This window comes from Rhinolophus hipposideros (assembly GCF_964194185.1).
Source record: "Rhinolophus hipposideros genome assembly, chromosome: 25".
Lineage (NCBI taxonomy): Eukaryota > Metazoa > Chordata > Mammalia > Chiroptera > Rhinolophidae > Rhinolophus > Rhinolophus hipposideros.
Window position 1 is genome coordinate 21,827,164 of NC_138071.1, and position 14,502 is coordinate 21,841,665.

The window sequence follows — 14,502 nt, forward strand, 5'->3', positions numbered from 1 at the left end:
GGGTTGATGAAGTAAGACCTTCCCTAAGATCAGTCGAGAGCTGTGGGTTGCAGAACGCACACTTCCTCATTTTCACATAGAGCCGAGAGAAACACATGAGTTAGAGAACTGGAGGAAAGCTGGCGCGAGTGCCCAGGAGTCGCTCCATGTCTCCCTGCCGCACACAGAAGCAGGCCAGTGTGAACCGCAACCTCGGGCCCTGAAGGTGAGCTCTGGTGGGTGTGAGGTCTAACTTAGAGGAAGGTGGGAGTCCCTCTTCTGAAATGAAAAGAGGAATATCAGAGTTAGATTAAGCATTCGGACTACTTGAAACGCAGTGTGAGAAAGGCTGACATTTGCACTTGATAACATTTTATCTACCGCGGCTCTGCTTATTTTTATTTTACCATTGAGGATTATTTAAATATTGTATTGGTTAGCAATTCAGCAAGCATGTTTATTTTTTAGTTGAAATTATAGTGTATGTCCTCATAATCATTCCCCCTCAGAGGAAAGCCCAAGTGACTGGTCTACCTGCTATTACCTAGAGTTTATTTTTTAACCTGTCAGAACCGCAAGCATAGTGACTAAGAGGAATTACTTGGTTTGTAAAGAACTGGCTTTGTAAATCCAGCCTTATAAAGTGACTGTAAATTTCACAAATCAACATTTGTGCCTGGTTTGAGCACGTTTGTGAAGCGCCCCTATGTAATCTGGGATCTAGTTCTGTCTCCAAGGAATCTTGGGTAAAACACCAGCTCTAGACATGCCAGTTTCTTCAGCTGTTACATGAGGGCTTTGACTAAACCTCTCAGGTTACTTGTAGCTCTAAAACTTGGATATTTTAGAAATCCTGCAATTAGAAGAAGTCTAACAAGGACAGCTTTTCTTGCTGCTCTTCTTTACCACATGAAAAACGCATTTCAGGAGAGGCACAGGAAGCAGTCTGGAGCTTTCAGGCTGATTAGGATTACTAGAAAGACAGGCTAATACAAATTGCCTAAGCAGTATGACTCGGCTATCTCTGACTTATCTGAGTTTCTTTTGAAAATTTTAATGTTTTTCTGTTTTCTTTTTTAAAACTTAATCTTGGTACATATCATATCTACCATATTCAATTAAGTGAAAGATTTTAATAAAGAATTAAAACATTGCAAAGAATAAAGCCATACGTATCTCAACATAATAGAACACCTTAGTGTAGTAAAATCCCTTCTGGTCAAATGACTCAGCTAAAAATGAGGTACTACCGCCACCTGTTGGCATATTGTCTAATTACAGGAAAAGTATCTAAAGACGAGTTAGCTTTTTGAATCTAAAAAGCGACAACTGTTATAGTTTTAAACAAGCCTCTGAAATTTATATTTAATAAGGCAGTCACTACGTAGATAACGATGTTATAATCTAAAGTCATACAACATTGACTATTCTGTGTCTGTGCCCTGGGGAAGGAAAAATCTACTTTTCTTCAGTTGCTCCAGTAGCATTTATTTATTATTCTTTAAAACATTTTAAATTAAGCATGTCATGGATGTTGATTGTAGAAAAATTAAAAAACTGAAAGAAGCAAGAAAATTATAAGCAGTCACACACATCACCTAGTGGAAACACTGTTAGCATTTTGGCATATTTCCAAGATCTTACTTTTTTCCACATCATTTTTCTTGATGGGCTAATACCATGAATAGTAACAACTAAAGCTTATATTGTGCTTATTGTGTGCCAGGCACGGTTCCAAGTGCTTCACCTGTATTGCATTTATTGCTCATGGCTGCCCAGTGAGGAAGGTGCTGCTGTGCACATTACATGGAAGGCAAGTCCCTTCCCCAGCGCCACACCTGTAATGACTGGTAATTCAAAGAGCTGTAACTCCAACTGAGTCAGCTTGGATTTAGAATCTGTTCTTAACGACTACAGCACCTCTGTATATTCTGTTACATGACTATATTTTATTTAGTACATTACCTCTGGTTAGACATTTAGGTAGCTTCGAAGTTATTGTTATTATAAACAATCATATGGTCGTCATCCTTGTAGCTAAAGAAACAGGGGACATGTCAAAAGGATGTAGGTGTCAGCTCAAAGAGGCTCCCATTGGCCAAATCTGGGACAAGTTGAGCATTAAAATAAATAACGATAGTACAGAATCCATGAGTTCATACAGATATGAATGAATGAGTGAATGAATGAAATTTTGTCAAAATTAGGTGAAAAATTTCAAACAATGCAAAAAAGTGTATGCTGTAAAAGAAAAAATGATTTCTTATTCTTCTTTTAATCCTCTCCTCAGGCATAATTACAGCAACAGTTTGGTGGGTAGCCTTCCAAACGTTTGCTATGCATATACAAATATATGTATGTGTATACACATGTATGTGGTTGTGTATATAATTCTACACATAATTTTTAAGGGGTTTCATAATATTATAATAGAATTTCTGCTACTTGATCTTTTTAACACTATGTCATTGACAACTTTCCTTGTCAGTACTTACACATATGTCTCTTTTTAAAAACTAGTTGTATAATGTTCAAGGTATGAATGTAGTGCAACTTATTTAATAACTTTCCTATTGATGAATATGTAGATTGCCTCCTACATATTCCATTCTTCCATTGTAAAAACAATGAACATTTTTGTCCATTTGTATCTGTATTTCTATGCTGAAGACACATGGAATTCTTGAGTCAAAGGATATTCATATTTAACCTCTTGATAAATATTGCAAGGGCCACTTTAGAAAGCAAAAGTTCACCTACGTATAGTGTCTTTCAACGACCACTGCCAGAACCATCCGATCACAATAAATGTGAACAATGGCTAAGACCAACCTGTGGGCCATTTGGAAGAGTCCTAAGGACCACGAGCTGCTGGTAGCTGTGCATTGCTGAGCAGCACAGAGCAGTAACTGCCTCTGTGTATTGCCAGTGAGTCTCGGACTGTGTGTTATCTCCTGCAGGCTAGTACACGACCACATGCAGTCTTTCAAGAGTTCTTTGTTAACCTGAGGGTTTATGCCAGCTCTCTAAATGCCTCATAATTACCTGCATGTTTTCTGCTGTGTTTGTCTTAAGAACACAGCTGTTAATTATTGTGACTCTTGGATCACTACTTCTGCTTTCCTTTCTTTACTGTTTTCTAGCCTTTTGCTCACAACTGATTCAGTAGTATCAGTTATCTATGTGTAAGAAAATATCAGAGGTACCGAGACAGGCTCGGTAGAAATGATCACATATATCAATTCCTTTTATTATACTACTTATTCCCCCCTCCCAAGAGTATCTGCTGTACAAGCTGGCTTTTCACCAGCAATAGATATGCTATAATGTGGGAGAGGGATATGTGTGAGGGAAAGGGGTCAGCAATAGTTATCCCAATGAAATGTAGGCTCAGATGCTTTCCAGGCCAATGGAAATGTTTTTTGAATCATTACTATAAATCAGCATATCAAAGATGTAAGACTAGTTTACTAGTGTTTAAAGGATAATAGGGTGCAACGTGAAAATTTTCGGGTGGCATCACGTTACATGACTCTGAAACAATGCAAGGAAAGATCAAAAGGTAGTTTTCGTGTAACATTTATTGAGCCTGTTCTAAGTCCTGGGCTGGGCCTTTTAATAATTCACATTCTTGTCGGGGACACAGCTACGAGCATACAACAGGTATGAAGACTCTCTAATAATGGTACATACTGGATATAGACGTAAAGTGTCAAGAGAACGAGAGGAGGGAATGATTAGTTTTGATTCAGGGCATCAGGAAGGTTTCAATGATGTGATCTTTGGGCTGGGCATTGAAGGATGAGTAGGAATTTGCCAACTTGATGAGCTATTTTGGAAGGCATTTCCAGATAGAATAATGGATTGCATGAGTAAAGGCAGAAAGGCTGCCTTTGGGTCCGTGGTACACCTCTGATCTCTAAAGACTGAAGGTTAATACAAATCTAAGCCCATGCTTTCCCACTTTCCTGTGCATACAAACCATCTGGGGATCTTGTTAACATGCAGATCCAGATGCAGGTCTGGGGTGGTCCTTCAATTCTGTATTTCTAACAAGCTCCCGGGGGTCTGTGCACTATGCTTTGAGTAAAAAGGCTCTAACATTGTAAATTATTGCCTACTTAAGCTGGGCCAGTTGGTTGGCTCAACTTAGGAGGAAGATGGAGAACAGATTTGTCTTATGCCAGGAGCAAGTTAATAAAAGGTATTACAAGCCTCTCCTTTTGAGACTGTCTTTTCAGAAAGGTTCTGCATTGTATCTGACCAAGCCTATATCAGGAGTGACTCATTCAGGTCACCTGTTCAGGTGACATGGGAGCTAGCACAGCAGGAAAGATGAAGGAAAAGGTTCAGGCAGGCCCGGTCAGTTCTGGTGGATGAAGGCAGCAGGGCAGCGGTGAGCTCCTTAGTCTGAGGGTCTATGAGGGGAGGTAGAAAGGAAAGCAGGGAACACAGAACTCAAAGAAATTTAAAATTGGGGTTCCTGCAGAATAATAACAATTAGAAAAACATAACCCAAACTACCATTTTGAGTTACTTTGACGCTTTCTCAGATGTTTAATTTTGAGTGAGAAATAGCTGTATCAGTTGGGATACTGTTTTGAATTCATGACAATATTCTTGATAAAAAAAATAATCTTTTTTATCATAGAAGTAAGTTGTTCTTGCAGAACACTGGAATCATGTTTTTGGGCATAGTTGGGTAGATGATCTAGACTGATTTTTATTCCTGTTTTCCACACATCACCCAGTTGCCCTGCCCTCTTTGGGGGTGCTGGCACTGGTGAGTGGTTTGGCCATGTGGCAAAAAGAATCCTGGAGGGACCCACCTGTTGTGCGAAAGACAGACTGTCTTCAAATGAGATCACTGAGCTTGTTTTCACTTTCATCTTCCCTGCTATTAATGCTGGTTGTGAAATGCAGTGGGGAGACTTTATAAGACTAATGAAGGAGGAGGAAAGATCAAGTGATTATTTTTCACCTTAATAATTCTAGTCATGATGCCTTCATTTCTGTGATGCCTTCAGACCAACCCGCACAGATGGTTTGGAGCAGACCACGTGGCTGGAATTGAGCACCCAGGGAATGAGGTATCCTTACCACCTCTGTATCCTTGAACATCCCCCCTAGAGACCACTGCAGAGACAAGATCTTATGAGGTCGTACTAGCAATTATTAACGCCAAGGACTCAGAATAAAATCAGATGTGTGAGCTTATTGGCGAGGATTATAAAATCAGAAGCTGAAACTTAGTGATGAGGACGTCACAATTTACAGTTAATTCAAAACATCTTTGATACATTCCCAGGCACAAGGTTGTTTGGATGCTTGCATTTGGTGGCTCGCTAAGTATCTTGGAACCAGGGTTTCTCTCTTTCAATTTTGGTTTCATCAGAATTCCTAAGACAGTAATTCTCTTGCTTAGGAGTGCCCATCAATCATCTTGTTGGAAATGCTGATGCCTGGGCCGCATCCCAGCCTGATGCGGTGGGCTGAGCACTTCGTCCGAGTGGTAGAGCCCTAATGGAGTCACACTGGTTGACACGTGTATGTCTTGTGCCACTGGGAAAGAAATTCATGTTTTTACTCCCACTGGTCTCCCACCAAGAGCTAACAGAGACTAAAGGAAGGGAAGAGGTCCAAAGAAAAAAGAGAATTGAGTTACCCCAAGTTTTACATAATAAATTTCTAAAAGATTGTATATAAGTCAAATTTGTGTGTTAATCTTTTCTTTTCCTTTACTTAAACCCCAACGTGTTATATCCACTTTTGATTTTCACATGCCTAGTGACTTTGCACCTTAAAAATGATTATGATAAATTTTGGTTTTTACCACAATAAAAAGTCCTTAAAAATTTTATTAGATAGTGTTAGAGAGCGTCAGAGCAACTCTTGCAAAAAAAAATCAGAGAAGCCCTCATTTCACCGAAAGCTCATTGAGAGAATACAATAAAACGAGCAGCTAGCTACTCAAATGTTTCTAACAGTCCTCTCTCATAGAAATAACATTTTACACACTGTGATCGCTGGTTCAGTTGGTTAAGTCCAAGTTTTTCACAGAATTTGCAAAGCCCTTCATGGTCTGGCCTGTTTTGTTAGGACCACCCAGTACTAGTTGGTGGTCTTTTTTCAATTCCTTGAACAGGACAACTTTTTCTTACTTTAGGGGTTCTCTGTGCCTCAAACACCTTCCCCATCATTGTTTTCTGCCTCACTGTTCGTCCTTTAGAGCCAGCGTATCTACCAACAACATATCATCTCTCTAGGGAGGCCTTCTTTAAACTCCCTACTGAGGTTTGAGACTCTTGCTATCTCTCTGGATCAATCCATCAATCCATGCACCCTCTCCAGAAGTCTGGCTCTTTCCTCTGTCCCATTTAAAACAATTGTATTTATGTAATTACATGAGTCTCTCCCACAGGACTGAAAGTTGTACCAGGTAGAGACTATTTCTCTGACTAATCACTGTATCACCAGGGCCCACTACCTTTTATGCAGCAGATTCTTAATACTTTCTCACCAGGTACAGCCTTTTATCCCACAAATCTAGCTTACTGGATGTTCTCAGAGGAGTAGGTGGAAAGGCACATCAAGTTTGTGAGCCTGGTGGTGGAGACGGCGGCTGAACAGCCAGAGAGATGAAAGACTTAGGGCTGGTTGCATGGGGACGCAAGAGCAAGCAGTGAGGGGGCTGGAGGGTTTTCCCCTTCACTTCCCCAACAGCCCACTCACCCCAAACAAGCCATTCAACAATAATTTATGTATTCATTTCTTTAGAGAATGAGGTAAACCAAGGCCAAAACAATTGCGCAGAATTAGAATGTGTTCAAAACACCAGTGACAACTAAACTGGAGCAGACTTCAACACCGAGATGAGTGTTTCACCAGACACTCTTCTGCTTAGGAAGCGTCCGCCCTCATACAGAAAGGGCATAAATACATCTTCTGCTCTCTGTCGCTGAGGAGGAAGTTTTCTCTCCTGATGGGCCAACACTACTTCTTTTTCGTTGCTCTTTTCCCTTCTCCTTTCCTTGGTTTGCCCTTTCCACGAAGCTTCTTCAGACGCATCTGCTCCTCCTTGAAGTCCTGATGTTCATCTCTGAATGGAGACAGAAAGACAGCCAGTAACTTACCAGACTGGGAAGGTACGCCCACCTAGCACTGTCCCCTCAGCTGGTTCTGGCCATCAGTCCTTGCCCTCTACAGGGCACGTGCCCGGCTTGGTGAACAGAAAGGACAGGGAGTCCCCGACAGACAGACAGATGCGCCATGTTCTAAAAGTTCACGTCGAAGTCACAGTTTCCCCTCACAGAAAGTGTCACCAATAGCGGTTCCTTCCAAGGCCAGCCATGTAAACCTACGTAACTATGATACAACACTAATAATTACCCTGAATTTCCCTATAACACCAAAACACTGAGAGGAGCAGAAAGTGGGTATAAGCTTCAACAGCTACACTGAGACCCCGAAAGCCCCAAGAACTAGCACCTACGACAAGGGGGAGAGGTGTGGAGGAAGCTGCCTAAATGGCAGTGGGTGATGGACCCAAAAAGGCTGCAGGGGAAAGGCTCAGGCAGGTGGAAGCCAAATCAAGACAGACGCTCTAGGGGTCAATGCAGCCAGGATTATACGTACGTGTGGATGGGTTACAAGGTGCAGGCTGCCCACAGTATGTAAAAATGTCTGCATTCTAGGATGAGATACCTAAAGAGCAGTATGGTGTTTAAACATGTAAGCTCTGGAACCCATCGGAATGTGGGTTCAAATCACAGCTCCACCATTTAGTAGCTGTGTGACCTTCCCTTTCTGCATCTTAGTCTCCTCATCTGTAAAGTGTGGACAGGAATGGTATATGAATTCAGTGTAAGAGAGGGGTTTACTGGTCCCAATTTTGTAACTCCCTTGGCTGTTTTCAAATAGATTGGTTTGATGGAGTATGCTGTTTTAGTCCATGAACAGGACGGATACCACAGATCTGTTTGGGATTAGTTATCATTGCCCCAAATAATCTATTCTCAACTGAGCAACCAGAGTAATTCTTCTAAAATGTAAGCCACATCCTGTTACTCCTCTGTTCACGACCCTGCAAATGGCTCCCCATTTCACCCAGAGCAAAGCCAGTCATTACCACGGCCCGTGGGCCTTTCATGAGCTGCCTGCATTCCTACAGCCCGCACGCTCCTGAACACACCAGGTGCTCGTTGGCCTCAGGGCCTTTGCTCTGCTCTTGTCTCTGCCTTGAAGGCCCTTCTGCTGGGCTCACTCAGCACCTTTAAGTCTCAGCTTAACCCTCATCTTCCCCATCAGGCTGACCCTGATTGTCCTGTTTAATACTGGGACCTGTCCTCTCCCGCCCACCGAGCGCCGTCAGCATCCCTTGATCCTGCTCAGCCGGCTCTACTATTTTTCTTCCCATAGCACGGTCAATGCATACTTTACTTATTGACTATGTTTCTCCCCCTCTTGTCCCCTCCCTCCTCCATTCCTGTGCACCAGCCAGAAGGAAAGCTCCAGAGGCAGGGGTCTTTGTCTCTGATGCGAAACAGCCCAAGCACCTGCTAGACCGAACGAGAACGTGTGCTTCCCCCGCCTATGCTGGTCTCTGAGTAATATTTTCTCTATTAAAGACTGTCTAGTCTCATCCTGCCTGATCCCACAGGAGGCCTTGTGTTACAGGCACCATTTACCATGAAAATCACTGTGTTTTTCCACAGATAACTAAATGCTAAGTATTCTTTCCTGTCTCCAAAGATAGCCAAGGCTTTATTTTTCAAACAAATGGAGAGTGGAAGCAAACAGGTACATTAAAATAGCTGAATGTGACTTTGTCATGGGTTATAATTTTCTACTCAGGAGATCTGCCTTTCAGTGGAATTTTATTTTGGGTCATAATAAAAATTAATTTTTATTTTCTTAGCCTAGACTAGTGGCAAGGGAAATTGCCCCAAAAGCATTTCCAGAAATTCAAAATGTGTCATGGATTATAACCTCTAATAATATACGAAGAAAATCTATTTTGTTCACTGCTACTCCCCGCTTGTGCCCATCTTAAGTGCCGACACACAGAAGGTACTTGAAAAAATACCTGTTGTATAAATAAATGTACAATCATTAGCTATCTGGAAAGAACTATTAATTTTATTATTTTGGAGTGAACAGTCCCAAATTAATTTTTGTATTATTGCTCTAAGTCCAAGTCCAATTAAAACATGTTAAATTAAACAAAAAGACATTTTAACTTTATACAGTTAGGCACTATTTGAATTCTTTTATAATGAGCATGTATTATTTGGTAATTAAGTCATATTTTTTGAAAGAAAATGATCACTTAGGTACTTGACTTATTTTCTTTCTAGAGCAGTATATAGCCCTACGCTCCATTTCCTATACATACACAAACATACAAAGGCATGCTGGAAAGAGCCCACTACTCTTACTATTACATGTTATTATTCTATCCTATTATCTTTACATGTTACTCTTAAAGGTGAACTAGCGTCTATTTGGGCCAAATTAGTGTATCAAAAATTCCAGGAGAGGGTGGAAGGAAATAAGAACTACAACAAAACTGCCACCAGAAAAGAAAGGAGGCTCCCCCACACCAGCTGTGAAGCTAACCAGCCCTGGGGCAGGGACTCTCCTCTGACCAACACCAACCTGCTCCGGTTTCGACCAGTTTTCCTCTGACCAGTTTTCCTCTGCGTCCGTTTAGAATTCTTAGATGAATGGCTACTTAAGCAGCTCTCTGTAGCTCAGTATCTAGTTAGTGTTAAGTCACGATTCAGACATAATTAAATTTTGTCTTCTAATAAGTGCATGTTTCCTTTTATTTTTGGTATGTTCATTATGGATATTTTGAAAGTCTCCTTCTCCACCCTCCCCCTCCCCAAATTGTACCTTTTGAACTACCTGGGCACTATTATGAGAGCTACAAACCCATAAAGATAGAAAGGCTAATTTTTTTCCTTTTCTTATCTACTAACTAAAAAAAAAAAAAAAAATCTCTTACAGGTTACTTTTTTTTTCTTTTTCTTTTTGTCATTACCTGTAGAGACCAAGAAAACGCAGTGTCCCCATGAGGGCAAAGTAAGTATTGTGATTTGGATACCAGTCATAAGTCTCCTTCCGCTTGGCCAAAGGCTGCTCACTAAACAGTTTCACCACTTTCATGGATTTGGAATCAGTAGGCCTGGCAACCTCACCAAACAGCCGGGCACTCAGACGACTCATGCGCAAGGCATATTCTGAAAGTGAGGACATTTCTGCAGTAGCAAGGAGCAAGAGGCCCTACAGAAAATGAGAAGAAAATCAACAGATTAGTGTAAGAAATTCCTGGATTATCTAATGAACACTTTGGAAGATGGAAACACTTGTCACATCTGTCACATGTTGTGGGCAGGACATACCTTGGAACTGAGAAATACCCACAGTCCAAGGGGCTAGTTCCTCCTGCAGACTATTACCCCTTTGCTGTCTTGCCCTTTTTACAATGAACTGTTTTGTGATTCGATAGGTTATTTACTGATAGTTAGCTTACCTATTTGTAGGCTAGAGGACGACCGAGAAACAAGTTTTCCTACCACTGCATTGTTATTATACCAACAGAAAACACCCACCTAAGCAACCTGCAGAATAAACATGCTGACTGCTTGCCATCTAAAAGTTTAATCATGGCAGAGAAATAATTTTGCTGTTGTCTTTATTATCAGCCCTTTGAATACTGTTCTCAAGGGCTCCAGATGGCTGAGAACTACTAATGAGTTATGAGGTCATTTAGCCTCTAGGTTGCTGAATTGAATTCTGCCTAGAGACTGAGAGCCATTTGGGAAAAACAAACAGAGATAGTAGTCTTATAGAAATAAGCGCAACAGCTCAAAAGATTAATTTGATTCCTGAATAGAAGGCACTTAGCAATTGTGATGTTACTCGTCATCTTCCATGTTATATGTTGTGCTTTAATGCAAACTGGTTAAATTCTTATGAGCTGAAAACAGTAACTTTTTTCTTCAAAGGCATAGAATGTTGAAATCGGTATAACAATATCTGTAATATGCAAAAATGACAGCTAATATATATCAACAATTATATAGGTGATACATAAAAGTCAAGAATGTTGCTGGTGGAATAACACTATCTCATACCCCTCCAGTTCAGATGTTAGGGGTACCTGTTGGCAGACTGTGATCATTTATATGAAATTTTTGTAGTGAGATGATAATCTTTGCTGACTAAAGGACCCTCCTGGGGGATAGTTCAGCTGGGATGAAACGTTGATTTCCAAACAGAAAAAAGGTATAAACCTATTTTTACAAAACAACGGAAGAAATATACAAAAGACCACTGGTGCCGAGTAAATTTCAAAATAGCTCTTGCAAGAGAAAAAAACCAAACCAAACCCGTGTTTAAATTAAGGAATGTTTCTCGGTCCATTTCAAGAACCATTGAAAGAGCAGAGGCTGACCTCACACCAGTTTCAGAACTGGCAATCTCAAACCATTTACCATTCTGAAACCAAGCAATCTTGGGCCAATAGTGCCACCTGAAGGCCAGCAATGGGAGAACTGTCAGATCCCAGGTCTCTTGGTCCCCCCTTTCCCCACCCCACCTGAGATCTGTGCAAGCCTTGCTCTTTTTCCTTTTCCTTTTAGGGCGCTCAGTTCCCAGATTCATTTACCTCTGAATTCTTGCTCCATTAAGTGGATGGGGGTGGGCTGGGGTTATATTTGCATCAATGAGAAAAAAAGTCATTAACAGTTTAATGTATAATAGAAAATAGTAACAAATCAGTGCTTTAAGGGCCTTGCAAATGTCAGAAGCTACAAAAAAGTTTCTCTGCATGCTTTATCTTTTCTCTGCCTCCCTTTAAAGTTATGTTTTCCAAACATCAGATAAAAAAACAACAAAATTAAGTTTCTTAATCAGCTTTAGTTTGTTTTGCTTAATTGCTATTAAGGCATCAGAACAGATTTCTGTTGAAATTGCATAGTATTTCCACAATCAGTGATTTGTAAGGTGGCCTCGGAACTATTACCTGGGTTCTCCTGGGCCTGTTGTTTCTAAATCTGAGTTTCCTCTTAGGAAACCAAGCTTGCAGGACTACTCTGAGAAATAAGTAAGACAGTGGCACTCAGTAAATGACACCTAAAAGACCCCACAAAAACCCCCCCAAAACCTTAAACCTGTTTGTAATAGTGGAGGAGACCAGCAGCTTGGTAATTGACAGGTAGCAAGGAAGAAGTGCCTCATTGGGACAGTGGTCATTGAAGCCATCACAGGATGCTGTTACCTCCATGCCCACTTGGGAATGTAGCAAGTTACTGGGACACGTAGCTCATACATCATAAGGTCTCATTAGAATCTACTGGTTATATCACAAAATCCAAGTCCTATATTTTATGTTGGAGAAAGGGAAAAAGCCTCTTCAAACCTGGATCCCTTACTAGAAACAAAGAACCATTTGCTAAATAGAAGGAAACTGAAAATGCTTATAATTACCAATTACTGCTTTGTAGTCTCCTTCCATAGAGCAACATATACCTATGTTCTAATAAAGACTGATATAGGAGCTTGGTATACTTTTTTTTTTTTTTTAACCATAGGCTAATACAGCTAAAAAGTTCTGACCATAAATATTGGTCCTACCACTGGCAAATTGACAGTTTTTACTAGCTTTAAATTTTTGAAAAATTTGAAAGACTTATTTAGGACCCTGGTATGCCTTTTTTACAGATTCTCTCAATTTTATCTTAAAAAAAAAATATGACCCTGTTAAAAGCATTCAAGTCAAAGGTAAATAATTTACATGTCAATTAGATTTTTAGTCACATGAAGCCATTCTAAGGGGAACAATTATATCACTTTTTTTTTATTCGTTTCAGGTGTACAAAACAATGTAACAGTTAGACATTTATATCCTTCACAAAGTGATAACCCCCGCCCCCAATCTACTCTCTCTCTGAGTCGTATATGGCTGTTACAGGTCCGCTGACTCTATTCCTTATGCTGTACTCCACATCCTGTGACTGTATGTATAAAATTATAGCTGACATTGTTATTCAGCTCCAGCTTCCGGTGGACCCTGCAGTGCTCAGGCACCTACACCGTCCATGACTACGGTCACTTTTCTTCAGACGTGAACTAAAGAAAACAGTATCATGAAGAAAAACGAACTGGAGTTGAAAATGCTAAGCAAAAGCAAATCACTCAACTGTGTTGAAACACAACAATGTGAAGCCCGCCTGAGAAAATTCCCATACTTTTCCTTTGGCATCAAAGGGCAAGTTTCTTTGGTTTTTCTCATAGGTCTGATGCATTGAAGGGTCAGATTTATTTCAAGATTGGCTTTGGAGTCGGTTTGCCTTTTTTCTTTGAAAAGTGCGGACGACCTGCAGGAGTCCTTAGCCTGGATACCCGTCAGCGTGGTGAATCCAATGGAACTTTAAAAGTGTGCACTGAATGTGTGTGTGTGTGTGTAAATCCTGCTGGGGGGAGAGAGCTATCTCTGTTTTCTCAAAAAACCACTGGTTAGTGGAGAACGCCAGCTTTGGAAGAGAAAGTGGGCTGGAACGCTGCCCCTGCGCGTCAATGGCTGCATGGTGTTGGTAGCTGTAGGTGTTGTCTTCTTTGCCTGCGTTTTCTCATCTACTGCACGAGGACAGGTACACTCCCTGCTGCGTAGTGAGGCTGCCCTGCAAACCTCCGGGCACAGTGCCTGCCCTCAGGAGCCAGGCCTCCAGGAACTCACTCCACACACGTGTTGCACAGAAAAACAACCTTTAAAAAAAAATAAAAAACCCAACACCATGCTTTACGATTTCTAAAGGCCGGCACCGATTATTTGACTGGGTCGGAGAGACGTGAATGGCTCCGACTCAGCTCAACAGGACCATCCCCCCATCCTTCCAACCGACTGTGATGACCTACTAGAGTCAAGTCAACCGACGTTTGCATCGCGAATATTTTTCTTAAATGTCACTTAAATTGGTAACAACGCTAATATCCTTCACTTGCTGAATCCCCCCCATGTACGCAGCAAGAGGCCACGTGGTGCGCGTGATGCCTGCGAGACCTCCGAGCTGGCGGGTTAGTATTTAAATGGGCTCGTGCTGTTCTCGGCGACTCTGCGAGGTTGTGGGCCTCCGCGGGACCTCGACAGCCATCGCCCACATCTCACTACAGACCCTCCCCTCCCCGAAAAGTCACCGACAGCCTTACCTCGTCGTGACCTTCCTCCCTCGCGTGTCCCCGGTGCCGGAAGGCCCGCCCCCAAGCCGCTTCCAAGTCTCGCCAGTAACTGCGGCGGAGAGCAGTAGAGAAACGACAGCCTGGCGGCTAGAGGGGAACCCTCGTGGAAGACCGGAACTACTCGCGCCAGAGCTGGCGCCTGCGCAGTAAGGGTAGCGTCTCCGTGTGGGCCGGGGACTCGGGCGCTGGTGGTTCCGGGGACGGAAAGGTCCGGCTTTCCTGGGAGGTCCTGCAAGGTTCGCTACCTGTATTTTGTTGGAAATGGCTACGCAGCTGCCC

The 14,502-nt window shown here is 41.8% G+C and overlaps 1 protein-coding gene and 1 long non-coding RNA gene across 4 annotated transcripts in view; one reads left to right on the plus strand and one right to left on the minus strand.

Moving 5' to 3' along the window:
* The window catches only part of LOC308493023, a 39,955-nt gene extending 27,415 nt beyond the window's left edge, over positions 1–12,540 (plus strand). Inside the window, exon 4 of the long non-coding RNA XR_013992597.1 lies at positions 10,031–12,540. This is a non-coding gene — a long non-coding RNA (uncharacterized lncRNA). The remainder of the gene's footprint in view (positions 1–10,030) is intronic.
* MRPS33 (mitochondrial ribosomal protein S33) lies at positions 3,550–14,233 on the minus strand. Of its 3 annotated transcripts, none has more exons than XM_081038638.1 (4): positions 14,194–14,233; positions 13,236–13,752; positions 10,025–10,266; positions 3,550–7,078 (listed from the first exon to the last, which is right to left on the minus strand). In XM_081038638.1, the coding sequence occupies exons 2-4, from the start codon at positions 13,290–13,292 to the stop codon at positions 6,973–6,975; spliced, it is 405 nt and encodes a 134-aa protein (XP_080894764.1). In that variant the 5' UTR covers positions 13,293–13,752; positions 14,194–14,233; the 3' UTR covers positions 3,550–6,972. The 3 variants fall into 3 exon arrangements, with proteins under 3 accessions (XP_080894764.1, XP_080894765.1, XP_080894763.1); XM_081038637.1 differs by having other exon boundaries at positions 5,142–7,078; positions 13,188–13,752; XM_081038639.1 differs by lacking the exon at positions 13,236–13,752 and having other exon boundaries at positions 14,194–14,225.
* Positions 14,234–14,502: the final 269 nt, after the last annotated feature.

Coding starts and splice junctions, on each gene's coding strand:
- MRPS33 (XM_081038637.1), bottom strand. CDS start 13,292: ATGCATCAGACCTATGAGAAAAACCAAAGAAACTTGCCCTTTGATGCC. Junction 10,267..13,187: donor CATTGTTGTGTTTCAACACA/GTTGAGTGATTT, acceptor CATTTTCTGTAG/GGCCTCTTGCTCCTTGCTAC. Junction 7,079..10,024: donor CGTTTTCTTGGTCTCTACAG/GTAATGACAAAA, acceptor GTCTCCATTCAG/AGATGAACATCAGGACTTCA.